This window comes from Stegodyphus dumicola, chromosome 3 (assembly GCF_044657685.1).
Source record: "Stegodyphus dumicola isolate Sdum_Otavi_A_Nest chromosome 3, ASM4465768v1".
Classification (NCBI taxonomy): domain Eukaryota; kingdom Metazoa; phylum Arthropoda; class Arachnida; order Araneae; family Eresidae; genus Stegodyphus; species Stegodyphus dumicola.
In genome coordinates, this window is record NC_140770.1 from 209,107,348 (window position 1) to 209,133,559 (window position 26,212).

Here is a 26,212-nt window from a genome sequence, read left to right on the forward strand (position 1 = left end):
TTTATCCTATCTTTCTGATTACTATTTAAAATCAAAAATAAAATGAATAAAAAGATTGGAAATTGAGATCATCAGATTGCGGTCTACTTAAAGAGCTTACCATTAAAAATTTCAAGATATTGGAAAAATATTAAAGCTTTAAAATTGTGAAACAAAGTTAAAAATTAAGAATCAAATTATCTTATACCAATTAATTAATGATATACCAATTAATTCCACTAATCAATTAAAATTATGACATTAGAAATGTCTTATATTAGTTACAACAAAGTGCAAATATTCATAAGAACTAAAAAAGTGTAAAAAAAAATTAAATTCTTAAGAAGTACATTTATTGCTTTTAAAACATTTACCATGTTAAATGACAGTTTGCTTGTATTTTAAAATTAAAGTTTTTATCCTTTGACGAATGAAACGTCTATGCGTGACGGGGCGAAAGGTGGGTCTTTTTCTTTGCGCAAAGGAATATATTGCTTTTATATCTCTCAATTTATAAAAAGCAGACTGATTCAGCTCACTGAGAATCTGCAAATTATATGTGAATGACTGTATAAGTTAGGCAAAAACCATACATTTCCTTTGAGGTAAAAAAACAACAAGCATATCATATGAAAAAAATCTGGTTATTCCTTTCCTTAGATGGAGTCATCTAAGTCAAGTGCATTAATGATAGAGTTGCTTAAGCCATGAAATACTGATAGTATGCAGCGAGTTCGTTTGTAATGATTTTGGTAAGCTCTGAACTGCATAGGATCCCTCAGTGTGTTGTATAAAAAAAAGTCCTTTACCCTTATAAATTCCCCACGAAGCCATGTCTTCCTTTAGACAGAGACCTTTGTTCCTTCTACCTTGTTCCTTGTACCTTCCTAGTTAATTTAATTGATCAGTACATCCGTATTGGTTAGGTTAGGTGATTTGAATATAGCAAAGCGCACAAGAGATATCCAACTAAGGGGTGAGATGCATTTCGTGGAGGGCTTTCTAAAGGAAACAAGCTCGTATTCACGTTACACATAGGAAAATCACCAAAAACGACCATGAATACAGCCCGTTCACTTGCACTCAAAAGATTCAGCGATTTAACCACTCTGCTACTAGTGCGACACTTCCATATTATATTTTCTAAGGGATTTGTTAGCTTGCATTTATAATGTTATTTATAACTGTTTATAGGTATGCCTCTTCTTTTTTTTTTTTTTTTTGCCTTGAAAACGGCTGTTGTATTTTTAATTTGTGGCACTGGAAAGGGCTTTTTTTTTAAAACTCAGATCAATCCTGCAAAGGTTATAACAAGTAACAATATTGTTATCGTATTTATTAGGAAAATGACCTCCGTTAATTGACAAAAACATTCATTCCGATAATCTTAGTGGTACTGTTTATTCAGGTATATGAGGTTTTCCAGCTTTATAAGGTTGAAAATTATACACATACTTCGAAGATGAAGCAGAATACCATAACAATTGCTTTTTTCTCCTCCTGGTCAGTGAATGAGCCTTAATTGCTTTTCTCGTCAAGAGTGGGGTGAGCTCGGAGTTGCTGGAATTTGCAGTTTCGCCAATAATGCCAAAAAAGGAGGATGTCTTCCTGCTGGTCATTGAATGGTTGACACGATTTAACAAATTTTTAAACAAAAAGCTGGACACAACGTAATCTATCGTTTCACACATTTTTTCTTTCCGTTCTCTTTGTTCAACAGTATTCATATATCACAACATAAATTTTACAATATTACTTCTCGAAATGGTAGAACTATATTCTATGGCGGACACATACACTTTCTACTATATCCAGTGTTCTCAACTTAGGTTGACCTGAAGTATAGTGCAGTGTGATAAGGATGCCCATTATCCTCCATTAGCAAGATGTAAGTATCAGTTGCATCTCTAAATAACTTGACATAAGTATTGGAAACCTAATCCCTGTAAATTTCAGCTTTCGAAATTGCATTGGTAAAAATGTGCAGGGCAGTGCAGTCATTCAAAATGATGCTTGTACATACAGAGATTTCATCGGCTTTGTATTGATGCCCTTTGCAGACGTTTTCAGGCATACTCATGATGCTGCCTCCAGATTGTGGCATGTCAGAATCACTCTCCAGACAAAAATGACTCATCAATAAACAGAAATTGACTCTAGTCCAAAATTTCTGCAACATAGCACTTATGCAAATTTGCATCTGAAATTATTGGAACAGAAGTCATGGGTTTCTTTGCATACAGCTCTCTTTCATGTCAATTTTTAATAGCAACACTGAACTCCACTGCAATGTGGGGACATCAGGTGTCTACTTCAATCGTTGCCAAATAATTGTTCTGAGAGTCTTTGTGGCATATTTTCGAATTTGATCTGGCTGTCAGTATGCATCACAAGTAATTTTAAATTGTGTCCACATTCTTGATATGAAACATTTGGTTACTTTTAGGACTTTGACAGCCCGGTGGTGAAGTGGCTAACGCGTTGCGCAGCTGGACCACAGTGGCGGGGTTTGATCTTCGAATTAGGCAAGGTTGACTCAGCCTTTCATCCCTTAAGTAGGTCAATAAAATGAGTATCACGTTCGCTTGGGGACTAAACACCAGGGGTCGGGGAATATGCTGATGCACTCCAGGGCTCAAAGATCAAGAAAGCAGGAAAACAGCACAGCAGACCGTGGCCCACTAGGGCTGTTGTGCCACTGAGTTTAGTTTAGTTTTAGGACTTTGCAGACCTGTGTCAATGTCCATGATGCTTTCATTCTCTCAATTACATGTCATTTGCCATAATCTGTTAGATGATTTTTCAATGACATTTTTACATTCCATATACTAAAATTTGATCCAGCTGCTTATGTAACCTAAAATCAGAAGCTGCAGCACCTTCTTTCAAGCCTTTTTATACATGCTAAAAGAACTGGCCCAAAAACTTGCATATTTTTGTGTAGAAGGTGAATGTAGTTGGGCAATGTGATAAGGTTTGAGCTAGTAAACACATTTCATTGGATTTAAATATTATCTGGCTACTCGAAATTAGAATTTGAAACATCACTAAACCCAAGTACCAAAAGAAAAAGTACAAAAATTTGCACCGTGTCGGGAAGGCCAATCTTATTGCACTAGTATGTGATAACACTAACCTTGACACCATTATCAACCAACTACCTTTTATTTGATTTTACTTGACAGAGTTAAGATTAAGCATCTTTCTATGTATGTTCCTTTGATTTTTTACACCACTATGCTTCGATGTTCACTTGTCACTAAACATGACTTTCCTATTCAATTATTATTTTTTTTAAAGGGCATAGAAATGACTTTTATCACTACTGAGTTAAGATGATCAAGCAAATTTTTGGATGGCTAGCAGTAAAAATAGCTTTGAATCAGGGTCATCACACTAGTCTTATCCTATTACCATCTTGTTGTGAGACAAATTCCTATCCATGATGCTATTTTTATTCACTTTAATGTTTGATGGCCTACTCTGGTTCACACGCATTTCAAAATTTTACCTAATCTGAGATGGTGCCACATTATGTTAGAAGGAACAAGATTTTTCCTGTTAATTACGACTCATGTTTTCTCTTTTCTGCAAAGAATAACTGTCATTTTACTGAAAGTTCCATTTTCTATTTTGTAGAATTTGCCTTATTTTTATTCATGACTCATGAGATTACTTGATGGCATAGAAGCAAAATTCCCTTTGAAGCAGAATAGCTAATGAAGGATGACCTAAGTTCTATTAAATTCCTAAAAAAAAAAAAAAAAAAAAAAAAAAAATGGCCTTTCTAGGAAAACAAGCTAGTAATTATGTTATGAATAGTAATATATATAAAGATGACATGCAGCCTATATATTCAATCACTGGGAATGAAATGGAATGCAAAATGAAATAGCAATGAAAAATGGTTTTTAATAAGATTGATACAGCAAAACACTAAGGATTATTAATAAAGAAAATAAAATAATTATGATAGTCTCCTTTTATAATTAATCTAAAAGTATTGCACCATATATAAATGTGAAAAATACAATATAAAAATTTTTTTAAAGTCTACTATGTATAATACTCACTTTCTGAAAATTCTTTTTAACAGCTTCTGAAACACCCGATGAATCTATATCCTTTTTATCGAGTTCTGTTTCAGGCACTGCTTTGGACGCATCTGTAGATACTTGCTTATGAACTGTCACAAAATATTTAAGATAAAGAATTAAAAAGTTGCTACCATGGGTTTAAAGAAAAAATCTACTAATTTTTTAAAGAGGCACACCAGCAAGTTTTAAATTAAATTCTTAATATCAATTTTAAAACTTTGAGCAAAAATACAGTTTATGTGTTAGTAAATCTAACTTATTTTACAAAGTTAACCAATATCAGTTTCATTAATGCTGCTGATACTCCAAAGATGATTTTGGCTAAAGAGGATTGAAAATTATGAAAATATACATGAATCAGAAATGATAATATGGTCAATGATCATATATCTTTTATTAAATGAAAATAACTGCAAGATGTTCATAAAAATTATTTAGTAAGCAGTTATACAATTTAGTGTGATTTCAAATAGTTTTATCACTTGCATATTATAAATAATTAAATATAAAAGTGCTGTTCTTTAACATAAAAAATAAGGCAAATTCATTATTTATTATAATGAGCACATCATTTAATGCAAACAAAATGTTACATAATATTTTAATATAATATAATCAAAATAATATATAATCAAAATGAGCCCATATAAGATATTTTTCAATTTAAGTCAACAATAGACAGAAGACGAGTCTCAATATATCACAGTATGGTGGCTACTCTACTACTTAAAACACCTATATCAGTGTGTAAGTCGTGCACAGATGATTCAGCACTTGCACAGTATGGATTTCGAAGCGGGGACCACGAAGTTTCAGTGGTCCCTTGATTTCTCAGAGTCGGGTAGGCCTCATTGCCAGAGTAGCATGACCCATCCGGGACAGATGAAAATAATGCAAATTCATTATTAATTATAATGAGCGAATCATTTAATACAATCAAAATGTTTACAGAATGAATTTTTTTTAAATAAAAATGGTCCAGATAAGATATTTTTCAGTTTAAGTCAACAATGGACTAAATCTAATCAATTGCATTTGTTTATTATTTTGAATACTTTTACTAGTGAATACATGTCAACAATGGACTAAATCTAATCAATTGCATTTGTTTATTATTTTGAATACTTTTACTAGTGAATACATATATAAGAAGCATATGATTTGAACTGATAAATTTTTTCTGCTAACATGTTGTTTCACTCATATGCCCCTATTTCAGACAAGTAAGCTATTTTGAATATTCTCTACCAGATTTAATACTGAGAAAAAGATGTACAATATTTTGCTCTTTTACACAGAAAGTTGCAGATTATTCAACTTTGGTCAGTACCTTATTTATAAAATCATTTAACTTTGAAGAATAATTTCCAAATGGTTGCATTAAATTTGGAGTCATAAAAAAACCTTTCTACGTCTCTAAAATGTATACCAGAATAAAGAGATGAGGGTAATGATTTTTTTCCATATCTTATATACATTTTTTAAATACCATTTTTAACAATAAAAATAATTTAATAATTTTTTATAATAAACATAAATACACTATATTGATGCAACACTCAAATTCATTATTAAATACTAAATTTATCAACTTACCTGCATTTAAATTTTTCTTTTCAGGACTACTGAATAAATAATAAACCTTTGTCAAATTACCTACAAAGCGTAACTCTACTTCCGAAATAACATTTAGCATTTTTTCTAAACTATCCAAACCATTTTCTAATTTCAAAAACTTGTTATACATCTTCTTGTATGCTAGAAGAAGAGATGGTAGAGTAATACCATCAGGATATAATTTAAGCAGTTCAATTAGTTCTGCTTTTAAAGGAGCTGGTACAAATGGCTTACTATAGCTGAAGTTATTCATTACACTTTTTTGCAGATAAAATTTTTGAAAAACATGAGGTTTTCTCATTTGATATGGAAAATTTCGATTAATTTTTGGTTTGTTTTGCTTTTGGTTTTGAACAAGTTTATGAATGTGTACAGTTGATTCATCAGCAATTACAGAAAGCTGATACATGCCACTCTGGTCCATGAAAAGTTGCACAACATCAGACATAGACTGTAGGAAATCTATATCCGTATAATAGCCAAACTCCCGTGATGGAAATCTCCTACCTATAAGTGCTTTGTAGGTTTTAATAAATTCTGCCAAATTAACGCCATTTGGGTAGGTAATCAGAATGCTTCTAACTTCTTTCTTTAATTCATCCAGTTTTGTTTCTCCCATCATGGCTGAAATACATTCAAAATTAACCAATATAACAAAAATTAATCATAATTCAATTTTATAACTTAGACTACATTAAGTACTCTTACTGTGAAATATTCACAATAAATACAACCAAAGAAACATAATTTTTTTTTACTTAAAAAAAATTATGTCTTTACATTGTCTTTGCATTACACTGCATAGTTTATACTTATTTTTTATATGTATTTCATTGCTGAGTCAGCTGGGTATACCAGTAGCTGAGTTTCTGGAACAATTTCTTGTTCATATTCTTTTTCCTTAATATCACTCTCTATATATATATCAGGGGTGACCACAGCTCTCACAGGCGATTAGTGTGGCTCTTATACAAATAATATATATATGAAATATGGTAAATTAAAGCTACTCCATGCCCCCCAAATGTAATTATTCTATTTAATTTCTAGTTTATGTAGTTATTAAGAAAAACTGATCAATGTCTAAAAGCAATTTATTTATTTTATTTTTCATTTGCTAAGAAATTTAATAATGTTATTCAAAAACATAAAAAATAAATAAATAAAAATATTACATTGATTCTATGAAAAATTTTGTAAAGGAAATTTTTAAAAGTTAGATTTGCTAAAAGATGCTTTATGATTGCATAGATGGATGCTTTATAGGAAGGATCTTCTGAATGATCCAAGAATTTAGAAGTTGATTCAATACCCGACTTAATGAGAAATTTATGACAATTGGAAACTCATGAAGTTGATGAAATTAAGTCTGAATTATATACAGTAAAAAGTCCGAGATCCGGACATCCAATATCCGGACCTCAAAACCACCAACATTTTTACATCACCACCCAAATATTTTTTTTTATATTAGTAATTTAATAACAAATAGTATGGTAATCTTTTTTGTTGACATTACAGTTGGCAATGATTACAGATTTAAGTTAAATGCACTAAAAATGTTGACGAGAAAAAATTTACCCAAAATTTTTTTCCCATATGCTAAAAATAGATATTATTGATGATACTCATAGACCTAAAGATTACATTTAGGGCTATTTGAATTAAGAATAGAGACTGTATTGGTCGGTAAGATATCTAGTGGCGGCCCTCAATAATGCTTAAGTATATTTGGGAATTTTTTTTATTCAGAACCCGATAACCATTAAGCATGTGCAATAAATACCCATAAGTATAATAAATAACTAAACTAATATAAATCAGGCTTAATTGTCTCTGCACGATAGAATCAAGATGAAATTTAACGGAACAACTTGTCGTTAGTCCCCAAGCTCATGATGCATAGCCAAATATATATAGTGAAGGATAGCTAAATTTTATGAATATAGCTGCTAATTTTAAAGGTTTTTGGATATCACAAAACAAAGGTGAAATTTTCCAATTAACAGATTTTGTACAGAAATGTGGAGAAGCGGCAATAAATGAAGATGATATAAAAGAAATTTTTATATCATGAATATGGTGAAATCTGTAGTATGGTTCTAGATCCAGAAAATAGTGCTACCGATTGTAAAGAAAGTGACGGAGAAGTTACTGAGAACGAGAAAATTTCGATTGACAAGTTAGTTGGAATTCTCGAAACAGCAGATACAGGACTTCAACAATGTAACTAAACAAGAGATTATGTCTATCTACAAAATTAAAGAGAAAGTATTCGCACAAAAAAATGAAGCAACTTAAAACAACTTCATTGAAAGAAATGTTTAAATGTAAACAAATAAATTTTAAGCTTTTTTTTTATTTGTAAATTTTGATACCCTTTAGATCATAAATACTTCATTATTTCATAAATCATGATTTCCTATTTTTAATTTTATAATTTCTACATGCCCTCTTACTAGATTTAAACTGATGATCTATTATCCGGAAAAATCCCAAATCCGAATCGCTGAAGTCCCGACGAGCCCGGATTTCGGACTTTGCACTGTATTATACTACGCAAATGTTGTTGTTGTCTTGTACTTCATAGATAAGTGGTTGTCAGAGTCTTAAGGAGGTTGGACTTCCCTTTCCACCCCAATTTTGAAGAACAACACACTGGAGGGGGAGGTGATCCGAGGGTCTTCAATCCTCTCCCCTACCACCAAACCCCATGTGAGGACTTTCGGCTCACCATATATTTAGAGTGCCCCCATGCCGCAGAGACTACATTTATAAACATCGATGCCTGGATTCTCTTATGTAACATATGTTACTAGAGTTATATTTAAAGCTAAAAGGGATAAAAACTGACCTCAAAGTGAAGCATCAATTCTAAAGCAACGAACCATAGAAGTTTCCCCATTAATTCTCAGGGATTCGAACCCTGGTCCTTTGGTATCGCAGTAGGCTCCTCTATACACTATATCATCTGGGTGATACATAAACAAATGATGCAGTTTTTAGAACTGAAATTCTTTCCGAGTCAGTAGTAGTAAATGCTATTTTTCACATAAGAACAGCTGTAAAATACACGTGTAATTGTTTTTAAAGAAATTTTAAAACTTAACTCTTTCTTGAAGTATTAGAATGTATTCTCCAGACTACAAAATTTAAATAAATAAATAAATAATTTTTTAAATTGCTAATTTAATTTGTAAAATTATTAGCAGTATTTAAGCATTTATTTATTAGTAAAATCTCCATTCTCTCAGGCATTTCTTTTCACTTTACTCAAATTTTACTGTATCTATTAACTTATAAACACTCTTATACCACCAAAAGATTAAATTTTTTTCTTTGAAAAACCAGTTGATGCCAATGTTTAAAAATAATTTGTGATTGCCATAATAATTAAACATTCTGCAGCATAATTTTGGTTTCAGAGAGAATTGAAAAAGCTAAACAGGAAAAAAGTAGGGACGAAAATTAAGGCACTGGATCATCTTATGTAACAGATGTTACTATAGTTATTCTAACCTAAAAGGTGTAAAAAATTGACCTCGAAGTGAAGCATCAAGTCTAAAGCAACGACCCATAGTTGTTTCCCCATTAAACTTGCAATATATTCAAAGCATGCAAATGTTATTTGGCTAAAAGGAGGCATTTTTTTTGTTTTTCCCACAGTAGTCTTTCTATGGAAATGGGGCCTATATTTACATTACCCTATTGCACACTAGTGGATTCAAAAAGATAGCTCACCAGGATTGTCTGCTGTTGTTAAAGTTATCAGTGCTACTGTGGCACTTGGCCGATGATGGGGTGTTGAGCCTAGTAACATGATTGAAATAAATTATATCACCATTCAGTTTTACCATTTCCGGTTTCAAATTCCGGTGTTAGAATCACTGTTGTTGTAAAATTACAACAGCTTTTCTTTATTTTACCGTATATCATACACAATCGTATCGCAATTCCATACGATTCTGCTATAAACCAAGGAGTAGCACCTGTCTCTACCTTTTGCAGATTTTGTACATTTTGCATTACCATCAATGCAACGTGTTTACGTTTTTCAACATTGCAAGCAGTAAAATCATGAGTGCGTTTCTAATCTGTAATTGTATTAAAAAGAGCTGAAATTAAAAATATTCTTAATTTATCCACAAAATATCCGAATAAAAAAAAGGCAGCACTAAATAATCTCATGAAATAACAAAGCTCAGAAAATACAACAACGTGAATCGTGAACTTGAAAGAAGAGTTGAGTGAATCGTCTGCTTTCTTACCTCGATGCAGATTAGAGGAGACAAAACTTTTATCATGATGTCAGTAATTTGGTATTTTCATTATGACTCATTATTATTCAGTAATTATGACGTCATTATTCGGTAAGTATTTTTTCTTCGATATTTCGTACTCAATGTTGCTGTGGCGACACACTGCCTTTCTGTGGCAACCCTAAAGAATTCGTCTTTCACGAGGATCACGTGTCCAGATGCATCATTACGTCTAGGTCTGCTTTTCTGTTTGACAGTTAGTTGCATTTAAGATTTTGTAGAATTAGAAATGGCGTGAAAATAAATGTTGGTGTTTTTAAAAAGTGTCGGTTCAGATTTTCGAACCTATGATTTACTTGTTAAGCAACAAATTTGGCGAGCCTGCCAGGATTGATGTCGCAGGGTGACATTATCGATTTCGACACTTGATAATTTATGAAAATAAGAGAAGTACCTAGGTGCAAACATGGATGATTTAGAAACACTAAAACAGAAGCGGAAAGCAATTAGGAGTGTATTTACGAAAACAGCTAATAAGTTAGAACTAATACGATCAGATTCTCCGGATTTAGAAATTTATTTAGATCAAATTTCAGAGAAGTATAAAACTTTACGACATACGAATGACTCTTTTTTGGAACTTCTACAGAAAAACGGCTGTACTCAAGAAGAATATGAAAGAGAATTTAGTGCAGCTCAAGAATATTACGATAAATTATCTACGTTGAAAGTAAAAGCCAACAGAAAAAAGGATAAGTGTTCACAGCCTTCTACTGGTTCAACGAATAGCGGTTCTTCACCAGGAATAGTTACAGCCGCAAAACAGAAACTGCCAGAGATTGAACTGGTGAAGTTCAATGGAAACTCCAGAAAGTGGTTGACGTTTTGGACAAGGTTTAGTAAAATACATGAAGATACTCGCATCGACAAGAGAGACAAGTTTCATTATTTACTACAATCTACGAAACCTGAGACTGCGCCAAGAGCAATAGTGGAGAGTTTTCCTGCTATGGAAGAAAATTACGAAAAAGCCGTGGAGTATCTCAAAGAATGATTTGGAAATGAAAATGTTTTAATTCAAATTTATGTTAGAGAGCTATTAAAACTGGTAATCAATGACAAACAAAATATACACCTATTAACTCTTTATGACAAGTTGTAAACTCAACTACGCGCATTGGAAACACTCGGTTTAACTAAAGATAAATTTGCAGTTGTTTTATTTCCTTTAGTGGAATCAACATTTCCTGCTGATTTAATACAAATTTGGGAAAGACAACGAGGTATGTCATCTGAAACAGCAGGTAAGAGTGATTTGGAGTCATTGATTGATTTTCTAAAAAGGGAAGTAAAAACTGAATTTAGAGTTAAACTTACATGTGATGTTTTGGGTTCTGATAAAGTAAGTAATAAGAAAAATAAGTTTTTTGACACAAAATCTGTTGTTCCAACTGCATGTGAACTAATTAATGCAAATAGTAGTAAGTGTAATGATAATTTTCAAAAGTATAAAAAGTCTGATACTTGTATTTTTTGCGAAAAATCCCATTTATCTGAAAGTTGTAAAGATGCATCTTTAATGAGTTTAGAATGTAAGAAAGATATCATTAAGAAAAAGAATGTTTGTTTTGTGTGCCTTAAGAAAAACCATAGAGCAAATCAGTGCACAGCTAAATATAGGTGTACTTTATGTAAAAATCGACATTTTGTGATTATGTGTCCTGATTTGCCTTCTAACAAAACAAAAAGTGTCACAAAGTTAGCGAATGACGAAAACAAAACAGGCATTCTTAATAACTATGTTAAGGTATCAAATGTATATCTTCAAACTTTAATCGTAAAAATTCAGAATGGTTCTAAAGAAATGTTTGTACGAGCAATTTATGATAGTGGTTCTATGAAATCATATTTATGTAATGATGTTGCTCAAAGGTTAAATTGTAAGTGTATTGGTGAATGAAAAATTAAGCAATTTCCTTTTGGTGGAGTTGAGACTTCAGAAAATGTATATAAAAACTATGTTATTGAAGTAAGCCATATATATAGTAAATATAAGTGTAAATTAGAAGTACTTGGTCAAAACAAAATTTGTTCTGAAATTAAGCAACTCCCATCTGGTTCATGGTTACGTGAACTTAAGTCACACAGTATCAAATTAAGTGATTTAGAAAATGGTACATGTAAGGTAGATAAAGAGATAAAATTACTAATTGGTGCGGATTTTGCTGGTAAGTTGCTAACTGGAAAAATTGTTCCCCTTACGTGCGGCGTCAGCACGGTGCATACGCAGTTAGGTTGGACTGTTATGGGTAAATTTACTGGCACTGAGCCAACTATGATAAATACTGCATCCCTCCTAATTTCTTCTCTGTTAGTGAAGGGTCAATGTATAAGTGATCTCTGGAAGTTAGATGTTTTGGGTATTAGTGAACCATCCGTAAGTAAAACCAAAACTCAGTTACAGGAGGATACGCAAAAATATTTTGAAGAGACTCTCACGGTAAATTCAGAGGAAAGGTACGAAGTAGCATTACCTTGGGTGTTGAATAGCTCGCTTTTACCCGAAAACAAAGTGATAGCAGAAAAATGCCTTGTAAGTACTAAACGAAAATTAATGACTACGGGAAATTTTGACGCTTATGGAGGCGTTTTCCAGAACTGGTTAACACTCGGGATAATTGAAAAAGTACCGGATAAGAATAAATATAAGGGTGTACATTATTTACCTCATAGAGCAGTTGTTAAAGAAAATAGTAACACGAGTATAAGACCAGTGTTTAATGCAAGTTCTCATTTGCCTGGTTACCCATCATTGAACGATTGTTTATCTACTGGACCAAATTTAATTGAAATTATACCTTCGATTCTTAATCGGTTTCGCAAGTATTACGTTGGTGTCACTTCAGATATAGAAAAAGCGTTCTTGCAAATATCTATAAGGAAAAAGATCAAGACTTTTTGAGATTTATGTGGTTCAGTAGGGATAATCAAGAACAAGTTGAACTGTATCGGCATAGAAGGGTAGTTTTGGGTATTACGTGTAGTCCGTATTTATTGGCCGCTACAATACAATATCATTTGAGTGTAGTTCCCGAAAGTTTAAGTCATACAGCAGAGATATTGAAAATATCCTTTTACGTTGATAACTGTGTGGCCAGTATGGATTCAGAAATAGAAATGAGAAAGTTTGTAAATGAATCACAAATAATTATGGCTTCGGGTCATTTTAATTTAAGATTCTGGAAATCCAATATAAGAAGTGTTGTGCCAGAGGAAGATTCCTCCACGGAAGGAGATGTGCCTGTTTTGGGCCTTGTATAGCATACAGTTACAGATACCTTATCTTGCAAAATAAGTCAAGATATAAAATTGGATGACCCAGTTACTAAAAGACTAGTTTTAGCAGTAGCTCATCAGGTGTTTGACATTATAGGCCATACGGCTCCTGTAATGTTGATTCCAAAACTAATTTTACAGGAAACTTGGAATTTAAGGCTGAAATGGGACGATGTTCTTCCTGATGAATTAACCAAAAAGTTTAGGTTTTGGCTTAAAAAGTTGTACTTGCTATCCAGTATCCAAATACCTAGATGGGTAGGTCTTAAATCTATCAATGAAGCTGTGAGTATACATCTCTTTTGTGACAGTAGTAAAAATGCGTGCGTCTTTTTAAGAGTACAGAGTGGCAAATAGGTGAAGGTTAGTTTGGTACATGCAAGATTGAGAGTAGCACCTTTAAAACCTATTACGATTCCTCGATTAGAACTTCTTGCTTGCAATACTGGTTCTAGGTTACTGTCTTCAGTTATTAATGATATTGGCCTACATGAAGTTCGTATTCATTGTTGGACTGACTCGTCAACGGCTTTAAGTTGGATACGGCGAAATCAACGTTGGGAGCATTCGTTTTTAATCGTGTACAAGAAATCAGGTTGTTGACCTCCCCCACTGTATGGCGACGTGTTCCTGGTAGTCTCAATTCTGCCGACCTACTTTCTAGAGGTTGTTATGCAGATCAATTAATAGAACGAAAATGGTGGGAGGGACCTGATTGGTTACGGAAAGATGAGGCAAATTGGCCTAAATCTAATGATGAATCACAGGGGTGTTTGTGGGACCCCCAAAAATCCCCTGAAACTTTTACGGACTTACTACTGACATTTTGGAGTTTCGAGAAGGAGGCTGGGGAGAGAAATGAAAAATTACAATTATGAAGTATTGAATGACCTAATTATAAAAGTTCAATGAATTACTTTTTTTGCAAAATTAATAACCATAAATTTTAAAACATATAAACTACTACATTTTATGTAAATATTTTAAATTACCTGAATTAATTCTTTAAAAAAAATTATCTAATTTCTGTTGCTTTTTTATATTTTTTAATGTTTGTGGGCTTGTCTTTCTTTTGTGGTGAACTTCATAATTGCAGGAAGGTTGACTTTTATTTTCCTCATTTACAGTTGAAGAAATTTACTCGAGAATTGCACATGCAGAGGTAGAAGCAGTTTGCTTTTCTGCTAATGTAGAAGATTTTTTAGAGACTTTTACAGGTGACTCATCTGAAATACATGTTTTTAAGTCCTCTTGATATATTTTCCAATTTCTGTTCATATTCAGTAAAAGATATTTGTGAATTGGATCAGTCATTGGATTTTTTGAGCCATATTTTTCACATGAGGTTTCTTTAGAAGCCATTAAATCATATTTAATGATCAATCCAATTCCACCTAAATGCATTCTGGACACCTTCTTCTAATTGTATAACATCACTATTTATATCGAGAAATTTCATAGTGAAATTCTCTTGCGTACATAAATAAAAAAATATTTCAATAAATGAAATGAAAATTTTACACAGCGGAGGAAAAAAGTTGAGAAGCGATCAATGACAAATAGCTAATACGGCGAAAAAACCCCCTTCTCTACTTATTGGCGCCACGCCAGGAGAGATGAGACCTTTGAACCCAGAGTCACGTGATCGCACATCTGGTCGAACGAAGTCTCTCCCTTTTTTTTCTGCCGCGCCTACTTGCCGAAAAGAATCCAGAAGAGAATGTCCGAGAACCGGGGGAATGAGTCATAACTCGCAATAAGGAAAGAACAAAAAAGAAGTTTTTTCCCTCTTTTCACGCATTATCACTGCCTTTGGAGAAAGAAAGGAAAAGTTTTCACCACACACACTGACCTTGCGTTTTCTGCTTTCAAAGCAAACAAAATTACCCAGATCAAAATAAATAATTCATTATTATTCCTACTTCCTTTTGAACGACGATCTCTGGAATTCCGGGGTTTCCCCAGAGCACAAACACCCCTAGAACCAGATGAGGATTTGGTTAATTCAGAAATACGTAAGACAGTTATTGTTACGTTGGCAAAGAGTGATAATTATATTGAATGGTACTATAAGTATTTCTCATCATTTAAGAAAATTGTAAGAATGTTATCATGGATATTCAGATTTTATAATAATGTATGTAAGAATAATAATAACAACCATTCTAAGGATTTTACTGTATCTGAAATAGAAAGGGGAGAAATAGCTTTAATGCTATTAATGCAAAAAGAGTCGTTTAATGGTGAAACAGATGATAAGCTAAGACGACTCAGACCATTTGTCGATAGTCAGGGTCTAATAAGAGCTAAGTCTAATGTTGCTTATCGTGACGACTCTAACAGCTTTAAGTTCCCCATCATATTACCTTTTGAACATCCAGTAGTCAAATTATTGATATTAAGTGTACACAAAGATTTGTTGCATGCAGGTACTACATTATTGATGTCGCATTTAAGAGAAAGATACTGGATCTTAAAATCACGTAAAACTATAAGGAACTGTATAAGAAAATGTGTAACACGTCAGAGATTTAAGGCTAAAAGAGTAGAGACAGTCCCAGGCGTTTTACCAAATGATAGGGTTCGTGATTCAGCCATTTTTGAAATCGTAGGGTGTGATCTTGCAGGACCCTTGCATTTAAAAGATGGACGAAAATCATATATTGTGCTCTTCACGTGTGCGGTTTATCGTGCTATCCATATGGAATTGGTTACCTCATTAACAACTGAATCATTTTTTCAAGCTTTAAGGCGTTTTATCGCACGTCGTTGACGCCCTACCACCATATATTCCGATAATGGGACAAATTTTGTGGGTGCAGAGAGAGTTCTGCAAACCATTGACTGGGACAGCCTCTGCTCTAAAGCTGCTGAAAAGAGAATACGATGGAAATGTAATGCTCCATCCACTGCTTGGTGGGGTGGATGGTGGGAGCGTTTAATACAAATTGCAAATATTAAGGAAAATTTTAGGTCGTGCTTCTCTTGGTTATGAAGAGTTACTCACCGTCTTGTGCAATTGTGAAAGAATTGTTAACTCAAGACCACTTACGTACGTGTCTGACGATATTGAAGATCCCTTGCCTTTAACTCCAAAAAAATTTCTGCATGAAACTCCACAATCAGGTGTACCTGATATTGACAATGTGGACAAAGAAAAATTGAGTAGAAGAGCGAAGTATCTCCAGAGAATGAGAGAATTGTTAAGAGTGAGATTTCACTCTGAGTATCTAGGGCAGTTAAGACAGCAGTCTACCAGAAATTACAAAAATAAACCTCTCTCTGTAGGAGAAATTGTCTTGCTGGAGGATCAAAATAAAAAACGTGCATATTGGAATTTAGCACGCGTTATCCGAGTGATCCCTGGTCGAGATGGCAACATAAGAGTTGCTCTTGTAAAAAGTAATAATTCAGAGTTCTTGAGACCAATACAGAGTTTGTTCAGATTGGAACTGGATAATATACTAGATAATACTCAAAATGATCAAGTTCCTTTCACCACCAGTAGTGGTAGAATTGTAAAATCACGAATAATGTAATTTATGTCTTTGAGTTATTATAATTAATTTTTGTTCTATTATTGTTGTATTATTCATCAGTATTAATTTTGTTTTCAAGTAATATGATTTAAGTATTAAGTAATTTTCTTTGTTATATAAACCTCATTTATATTGATGTAAGTTTTATGTTTTGAGTGTGTAGCCATCCACTCAAAAGGTGGGAGAATTGTGGTGACACACTGCCTTTCTGTGGCAACCTTAAAAAATTCGTCTTTCACGAGGATCACGTGCCCAGATGCATCATTATGTCTACGTCTGCTTTTCTGTTTGATAGTTAGTTGCATTTAAGATTTTGTAGAATTAGAAATGGAGTGAAAATAAATGTTGGTCTTTTTAAAAAGTGTCGGTTCAGATTTTCGAACCTATGATTTACTTGTTAAGCAACAGTTGTGGTTTCTGGAACCTCTAAATTGAATGTTTGTATTTTGAGAGGCAACGCGGATTTCAGGTCGGCGGATTTTTGGTATTTGACTGTACTATGTAAAACTAGTATGATTTCATGTTTTTAGTTAGAGAATTTTCAGCTCTACACTTATATGCGCCCTCAGGTTGCCAAAATGCGGCGATATTTATGTTTGCGGCGACTTTACGTTTTTATATATGGTTGTGTGATGTTTTGGGGGTGGTTGCTTCTATGGCAACCCTTTTTGTGTGGAAACTTGCAGCCATATTTCCAGCCCCGTGCCCAACTACAAAAATGACGAAATTTGAAATGCCCGTCACGCCGACAAAATGGCGAAATAGGAAAATTCTAGAAATAGTTAGTTTTACCATATCTAGCACATCAAAGTAGGGTTTCCAAGATTGGCACAATTATCGCCAACCAAAATCATTCACGCCAAGGGTGTGGGCTCTGCTAGGATCCAACTGCATTCATTCATGGTAAGTGCATTTTATTTTAAAATTGTTCTTATTTTGTAGACTGTTATGTTCATTGTTTTTTTTAGTATGAATTTCTATTGTTATTGCTGTTTTTTTTTTTTATTATTATTATTGTTTTAAATTTATTTTAGTTCTTTTAGTTTATTTTGTTGATTAGTGCACAATGAATAGTTTGTGCAATTCGTAGATGTTTTTTAAAGTTTAAACAGAATGTTCTGTACATAGTATTCTTTGAAATTTATTGTTATGTTAATTTATTTAAGCTAGGTGTGTGTAGTTCGTAGATTCCTTTGCTGCATAGATTGTGCAATTCTGCGATTTTTTTTTTTTTTTTTTTTTTTTATGTTAAAACATACTGCTGTGTACATGGATTCTTGTCAAATATTTTTGGTTAGAAACTTTACGTTTTTGCTATCTAAATTTTTTGTTTCGGATTTTTAGCTTAAATTGTGTATTCAAAACGTGGTTTTCACACATGTGAAAATCGCATTTTTGCACACATTTTAGGCTTAAAGTTCGAAATGTAGACGAAAAATTTAGGTAGTAATATGGCAGGGTGGAGTTTTCGCCAAAAGTGTTTGGCGACAAATTTGTCGCCAACCGAGGGCATATATGAGAGTAGTTCTGAATTTTCAGTTATATTTCCAGCATTATTTTTACTCCCTAGCAACTACTTCATGCAAAAAATGAAACAGATGTAATATGCTTAAGCAGAGTTTAATAATTCCTCATGCAATAATATTATACTTCTTCTAGTCAATAAACTTTTCAAATGACTAATCTTAGTCACTGCTTCATATTTTGTCCCCCACCCCTTTTTTTTAACATATATATACTTTCAGGTCACTAAAATATAACATAGATGTGATTTTGAAGATTTTCAATCAAAATATATTGCAAAACAGATCTAAGGAATGTATTTTAAGTATTGCAAAAATGTCGAAAATATATTAAACATTTATAAGTGCTAGCAAAATTTACACTGTATGATATTACCAACATTTCAGTGGTTATTTCATCAAACATTTCAGTCAATTATAAATAAAAATAACATTTCAGTCACCAACATTTCAGTTAATTATAAATAAAAATAAATTGAATGTAGTAAGGTAATGAAGCATTATACAGAAAATGAACGATTTTAACAATGATAAATGGGTAAATTTGAGTGTCTGAATATCTTAAAATCGAACTTACAGATTAAAGAAACTGAGAATTCTGCAACTATTGATCTTCAGGTTGGATAATATTTATCTTTCATAAAACTGGTTAATGCATAGGACCCTTTAGCAACAATTTTCATTATCACAATGACTTAATTCCAATCTCAGAATAGCAGTCAGAAGAAGATGAAATACTTGCAGATTATAGATACGGAAGGTCCAAAAATAGCATTAATAGAAACTCAGAATATATAATTTCTAAACAAAAATTATTTCCCAGCAAATCCATATGAAAACAACTGAAGGCAATTTTTTAAGGTAAATACAGTTCTAATAAATAATAAATATTTGTTTAATTATTTATTTGGCAAAGCACGTAAGATCTATCTGTCTACCCGATAATAAAAGGAAAAATTATTTATTTACATAAGAAAAATCCTGTGTCCACTTAAATATACTTTTAAGATGTTTTTTTTAATGATCTTCCAGAATAAACTGAATTTTACAATAATAAATGTACACTGATCAATATTTAAATAGTTCTAGTGGTAGCATATTTCGGTGTATTCAAAACAGAATGAACTAAACCCAAATAATAATTCTTCAATAATAAACACTTACCCACGTCGGATTTCAAAATTTCTTGCAGATGTATATCTTTGCCAATCATTAGTCTTTCTGCCCGCTTAGCCAAGGCCAACTTATGTAGTCTTATGTAGTATTTAGTTGCGCAGTGGCTAATCGCACCGACGGTGCGAATAGCTAACAGGCTATTCACACCACCTACGTTTGCGCATGCGCACAAGCAGCCCAGGTGCAAGGCTGGCGGTAGTGAGAGCGAAGGTTGTTAACCCTAACTCAGCAATAGAAAGGGTTGTTAATAGTTCAACAGCAAGAGAATAATTTACAAGTAATGATTATCAGTTACAAAGACGAAGTCAATCTATATACATGATAATGTTCCGGAAATGATTAGATAAAATAGGGATTTAATGATGGTTCTAATTGCAAGCGAGGACGAGTAATTAGTTAAAAAATCTTTAGTGTATTGATAAAAAGACTATAGAAATTACTTAAATTCTTTTATTTAACAGAGGAATTTTATGCAAACTTAGACCCCAGCATTGGACTGTCAGAATTTATTATTCAATAAGAAAACTTAGTGAAAATTATAATATTCTTATATATTCATCACTTTTTCAGTATCCACTCATGTTTATAGGTTAAAATGCCATACTCATTATCAAATTATTTATGAAATAAAAACCTTATAAAATCTGATAAATCATTTGTATGTGCAAATTTTTAAATCTAAATCTTTTACATTAAATTATTTCTGTCTTTTAAATTACATCCCATTATTTATTTCAATTTAATTGATTAATGTGTTTGTCATAATATTTCAAAGTTCTTTGAAGCACTTTTTGTGTCCTGAAAATGCCAATTATTTCCATAAAAATATAAGCAGGCATACAGAATAATTCATTTAGTAGTTCATATAATCGCTTTTAACTTATTTCATGTCTAAATTTTCTTCACAGAAATCCGCTGTCTAATTTTTAGTATCTTTTATCGGACGAAATTTTTCAAAGAGGAATGAAAAAAAGGCTCGATTGTGCAAAACACATCTTTAAAGCTAAATGTATTCTAAGAAGTACAAAAAATGTCAACACGATTTTACCCTCCCCCTTCAAATCAGTCATTTAAACTATTCAAACCTTTCGGGAAAAGGATAAACATTGTGAACATAAAAATCTGTCCTTTTTTATATATACTATAATGAAAGGAAATATGTTTTTTCTTTTTATAAGAAAAGGAACCCATTTTCCTTTCTAAACTTTTGAAAGTCGCCAACGCTTAAAAAATGATAAACTACGCCAAGGTAGAAACCCGCCTTTGACATCTCAATGCGCATGCGTGGTTAATGTTGGTGCGAATAGCTTAAGCGGCTCATCGCACCGGTGGTGCGAATAGCATCGGCGATATAGTTGGCCTTGATACACAGATCGTATTTTATTCTCGAGTGTCAAGATGTAGAAACATCTTTAGCATTAGTGTTGAAGCAGTCGAAAGAATAGTTAATGAATATGGAACTTCATAGAGAAGAGCGAAAAGCTTCGCTTTGCATGAAATGGATCTGTAAAGACACCATTAGAAAAGGGAGGATCTACAAATAAAAAGCACTTATCTAAATTTTTAGTCAAGCACTATATAGACAGCTAAAGCCAAACAACATTAAAAACAAAAATAAACAAATAAATGTTCGATTCATTCCAATCTTTACTTGCCAATAGTGCTCCAAATTATAGCATTGAATAGAGCAGACAGGCCCGCGCTGACAATAGGTTCAAAGGTAGTGCGGCGCACGACGGCGCCGAGTCAGAAAGGCGCCGGGGGAACATTAAAACAAGCAGTTCGTTTCGCTTCCTGTCTGAACAGAAAAATTGTCTTATTTGAGCTCCCCTTCGGGGGTCGACTCAGATAAAACATCGGAAGCTACTCATTAGGATCTGTCTCGGCCACAGGTGCTTAAAATCAGTCTCCGCAGGACTGGAGTGGCGTTCTCATCCGTTCCGTTGGTTGTGGTTGTGCTATATAGTCAGATATTGATAGTTGACGGTTCCCCGGGGCAAAAATCCCCCTTCCGTTGGTGGAGCTGGAGAGTTCAGCGAGCCTTTAAACTGCTTGAGGTTTCCAGTGGGCGCCTGGAGTCTCAAAACTACATATTCATATCATTCCTTGGTTGGAAGTAGTGTATATGACGTACTGTTAGCAGGCCAGATTAGTGGTCCTGTCTGTCTGACAGTAGTGACTTCGTTCTGCTGTCCGTGATTGGGGGCCCCTGTTGATGGCAGACGTTTTTACGTCAATCTAGGACGGGGGCGTGGAATGTCAGTTGTTGTGTATTCCTGTCGACTCAGCTAACTCTGTTAAGGAGGCTCCAGCAAAGGCTAACTGTTATATTTAGGTATCTGTTGGCCTTGGCTGTACCTACTTAGAGAAGCTAAATTTGCTCGTGCGTTGGATTGTGTCTACAGCTTTCCCATTCAGGTTTCGCGCGTTCGCTCCGATTCGTCGACGGTTATCACATGTCGGCATAAAGTTGAAAACTATGAACTTTATGCCAAAAGCCCTAAACCAGATTTTGTGACGTAGCACAGACTGGTTACCTGACAACGCAGCTCGGCTAAACCCTCTCGCTGCGCATCCCGCGATTTCGACGGGCATGGTAGAAGTAGCAAAATTTGCGCAACCCGCGATCTCCACGGGGATGAATTTTTTGTCGTCTATTTAACTGTGCAACCCGCTGTTTCCCTGTTCAAGTTTTCCTTACGGCATTTCTGAGATGTTTAATTATTTATTTAGATGTGGGCTAACAGATGGCGTTAGTTGTCCCCATTTCTGCCAAATATACAAGAATACGTAATGTAGCATTTTGTGCGCGCTTTTCAGAGCTCAAAGATGTGTGGCAGGAAGCGTTTCGCGAGTGATATAACTTATATTTCTGACGATATTTCCGATACTGATAGTAGTTATGATTCTGATTTCAAGTATATTGAAGATAGTTATAGCGAAACTGATGAGAATTTCTCGGATTCCTCTGCAGATAGTGATGAATCTGAAAATTCAGTTTCTGTAGAAAACGTTCAACAGTGGTGCAAAATTGATACGCAAAATATTACATTATGCAAATATCTTTATTAGTATATATGTTTTACTTTTGTATTTTATAAAATAAATCATAATTTAAACAATATTAATTTTCAAAATGTTCTCTTATATCATTAGTCATTATTATCATTATTATCATTTATTATCTATTATATCATTAGTCTTCCATTTCAGTATTCTGACAATGTTTTTCTATGATCTCAAAAAAATTGTATATTTTAACTTTAAAATATATGTAGATTTGAAATATGTAACAAAAATATACGCAATTTTTGAACCTATTTTATAAAAAAAAGTATGCAGTGAGAGGGTTAAACCATTTATGCGCTTTATACCGCCGTCTGAACGCAGCTTAAGGCTCCTATATACCAGGCTCAATCACCAATTTTTCCATCTTGGCGAGAAAGGGAAAACGCTGCCAGGTTTTGCACGTTTATCGCAGACACAGGATCAATGTCTGTTGATTGACAAATTTTTGACATAGATTGACTTTATAGACGGGGTTCCGCGCAATATAAACTTTTCTTATAATTTATTAGCTCTCGAATAGTATATAGACGTGGACTAGAAGAGAAACACGCTAATGTGACAATCAAAATCGTAAAAACAACCTTGTATTTAGCGTAGGTATATGAAACACTCAATCGATTTCGAGGGCAGCTAAAGGTCCCTCCTCATCAGGAGAAAGAAATACCTAGAAAGAAGAAAATAAAGGAGAAGGAGTCTCAGAAACACGTGGTCCTTATCAGCACTGCACGTGGTTATAACTGGATTTTTAATCAGAGTTGCACTGGCCGCTTACTTTTACAGAGCCAGGCTATCTGGCTATCAAAAATCTGAACTTCAAATAATGAAGTTCAGATTTTTGAGCGTGAAGGTGCATTTGCCCCTCGCTCCCTATTTTAACTTTGCTGATTTTTCTTGTCCTTTATGCTTGATCAGATAGCCTGGCTCTGTAAAAGTAGGCGGCCAGTGCAACTCTGATTAAAAATCCAGTTATAACCACGTGCAGTGCTGATAAGGACCACGTGTTTCTGAGACTCCTTATCCTTTATTTTCTTCTTTCTAGGTATTTCTTTCTTCTGATGAGGAGGGACCTTTAGCTGCCCTCGAAATCGATTGAGTGTTTCATTATACCTACGCTAAATACAAGGTTGTTTTTTCGATTTTGAGTATATAGACGTTTTCACTTAAATAAAAATTTTGAGTATATTTTGTAAAATATTCAAAATAACTTATGCCTTAGATATTTCAGTTTGGTTAGCAGACTAAAATAAATAAGATATAAATAAAAACGTTCAATAGCGTCAAATGCGGAAATAGTTAAAGTGTAGAGTGTGCAAATAAGTTTATCTTAATGATATTTTAACAAAAATTTCAATAATAAAAAATCTAGAAGCTTTCAGATTTTACATTACGCCCGAAGGGAAGTTTTAAAAAATTTTTTAGGTTACCATTATTTATTAAATATGATGATCTTTGCACTTAAACCATAAAATTCAGTTCAACAGCAATATCGCAAAATAAGTTTTAAAAAATATACATATCTTTAGAATTTCTGATACACAGTCTCGCCCGCTGGAAATAAAAATTTTCCTTAGAGTGTTGCCATTGTTCACTTTGAAATCGTTGAAGTTGTTAATTAAAAATTAGTCAAGGTTTTACAAAATATGAAATACATAATAAAACAAATTACAAATTATAAATTTGGGCTTTCAGATGATCATATTCGGGTGGAAACGTACATTATTCAAAATTTGATGGCTCTAGGTACCATAGTTTTAACATACATACATACATTTATATACATACGAAACATATATACATTTATGCAAATTTTTCATTATTTAATTTTTTTAAGTATAATACAGGGCTGTAATGTTTGGTAACAAGATTTTGAAGAGTGAACTGACATTTAAAGTTTTCAACGCAAAAATGCCAAAACGGAATTAATAGCCCTTCTGGACTAATGGCCCTTTGGGCTAAAAACGCTGTAAATTCATACTAAAAAAATAATTTTAGAACATGTTGTTAATTAAGGTATGAGGTAAAACAAACTTACAATCACTTTCGTTTATGCAAATAATTGTACAAGACTCTGAAGAAACACTTTCTTTTAAATGTATGAAATATTTCCTAACGTGTATGGAAGAAGAAAGTACAGTATTCTGAGTTCAGAAGCCTTCTGAATATGTAGGCCTTTCGTATTTAGGGATGAAAACACAAAATAATGCTTCAGAAAGTATTATTTATCATTTATAAAAATCTGTTTTGTAACACAGATCAGTAAAATCTGTCTATTAGTGTAATGAGGATTTAATTTAATGAGATTAAAGTATTTTGATGTACTGAATTCATAAGATGGTTTTGACTTTGAAATTCATCATTACAGGCAGATTTATTTGATTGTTATAGATGTATTAAAACAACACAGTTCTTTTACGAAAAATGCACATGCAGAGTTTTCACAGATTTAATGTGCTTATTTCAATGTTCTGCATTCATTTGCAAAATTTTTACTCTATTGCCAAATTGAATAATATGATTACAAATACATAGTACTTGCACAATCCCAAGCAAATTATATATATATATATATTGTCCCACAATATTCAATTTATTCTATTAACTTCAGACCTCAAAGTCAAAATTCTGGAAACTATTTTAACCAAGGAACGGTAGTGGGAACCGGCATAAGCAACTCATCTAACTTTTTAACAACACTGATCATAAAGTAAGCAAAAAATTAGAAGTAATGTCAACGATATTCAAACTTATTATGTTACATATATTTTTGGCAAACACTCGGATTTTAACTCGCATTTCTAAATTATTATTCTCAAATTAATATTTATTTTTTAATAAATTTCAAAATGCTAATGTTTTTCATATTATATTACTATAATTTCCACAATTAGTGCAGGAAAACAAAATCCACGTTCTAAATTAGAAGCGAAATTTCTTTTCAACATTCAAAACATCCGCATTACTGATGTTTGGCGACGGATACATAAACCCTAAAGCAATTTAATTGTAGCTATTATGACAGAAATCAGTAGATACTTAGATTATTGTACTCAAGAATTTCACTTGTACATTATAAACATTTGAGAAGATATACACTCTAAATTGAAGGAGCGAATAATATTACACTTACTAGGCACCTGAATCAGGTTCCCAATTACCTCTTCGGCAATTATTTACCGAAATTTTCCTTTTTTCTTCATTTTAAGGAAATTTTACCAATATATGAACTTTCTGTAAATGATTTGAGCAATTAATAGCTGCACATCCGCCCATTTTACGCAAAAAAGTGAAGAAATTATTGCACCACTAACTATGCAGCCGCCATTAATATTACCACTTCGACTCGCGAATGGCGGGTGATTCAGCCTGGTATATAGAAGGTATCGAAACACGATTTTTTGGTTGTTTCATTTTTCAATCAAGTCTGTTGCCATTCTAAAAAAACCTAATACATTTATTTTTCAAATTTCATCGGTTTGCTACTGATGAACAAATTAAAGTATTTAAAATAAATTGACGATTGTAGTGACCGATAGATGGCGCTTTAAATTCGTCTGCAATTTCGAATACATCTGATCCCAATTGGTTAGAATCTGGAAGCAGTACGGTCTGCATATGAA

General features: G+C 33.0%; 1 protein-coding gene across 2 annotated transcripts in view; it reads right to left on the minus strand.

The window, feature by feature from the left end:
* LOC118200869 (tudor domain-containing protein 5-like) overlaps positions 1-19,634 on the minus strand; it is a 102,126-nt gene extending 82,492 nt beyond the window's left edge. For both annotated transcript variants that reach the window (XM_085813815.1, XM_035372854.2), the window contains exons 1-3: positions 19,515-19,634; positions 5,673-6,317; positions 4,053-4,165 (exon numbers count right to left, since the gene is read on the minus strand). In XM_085813815.1, coding sequence (XP_085669941.1) covers positions 4,053-4,165; positions 5,673-6,317; positions 19,515-19,563 — 807 coding nt within the window. In that variant the 5' untranslated portion in view covers positions 19,564-19,634. The remainder of the gene's footprint in view (positions 1-4,052; positions 4,166-5,672; positions 6,318-19,514) is intronic.
* Positions 19,635-26,212: the final 6,578 nt, after the last annotated feature.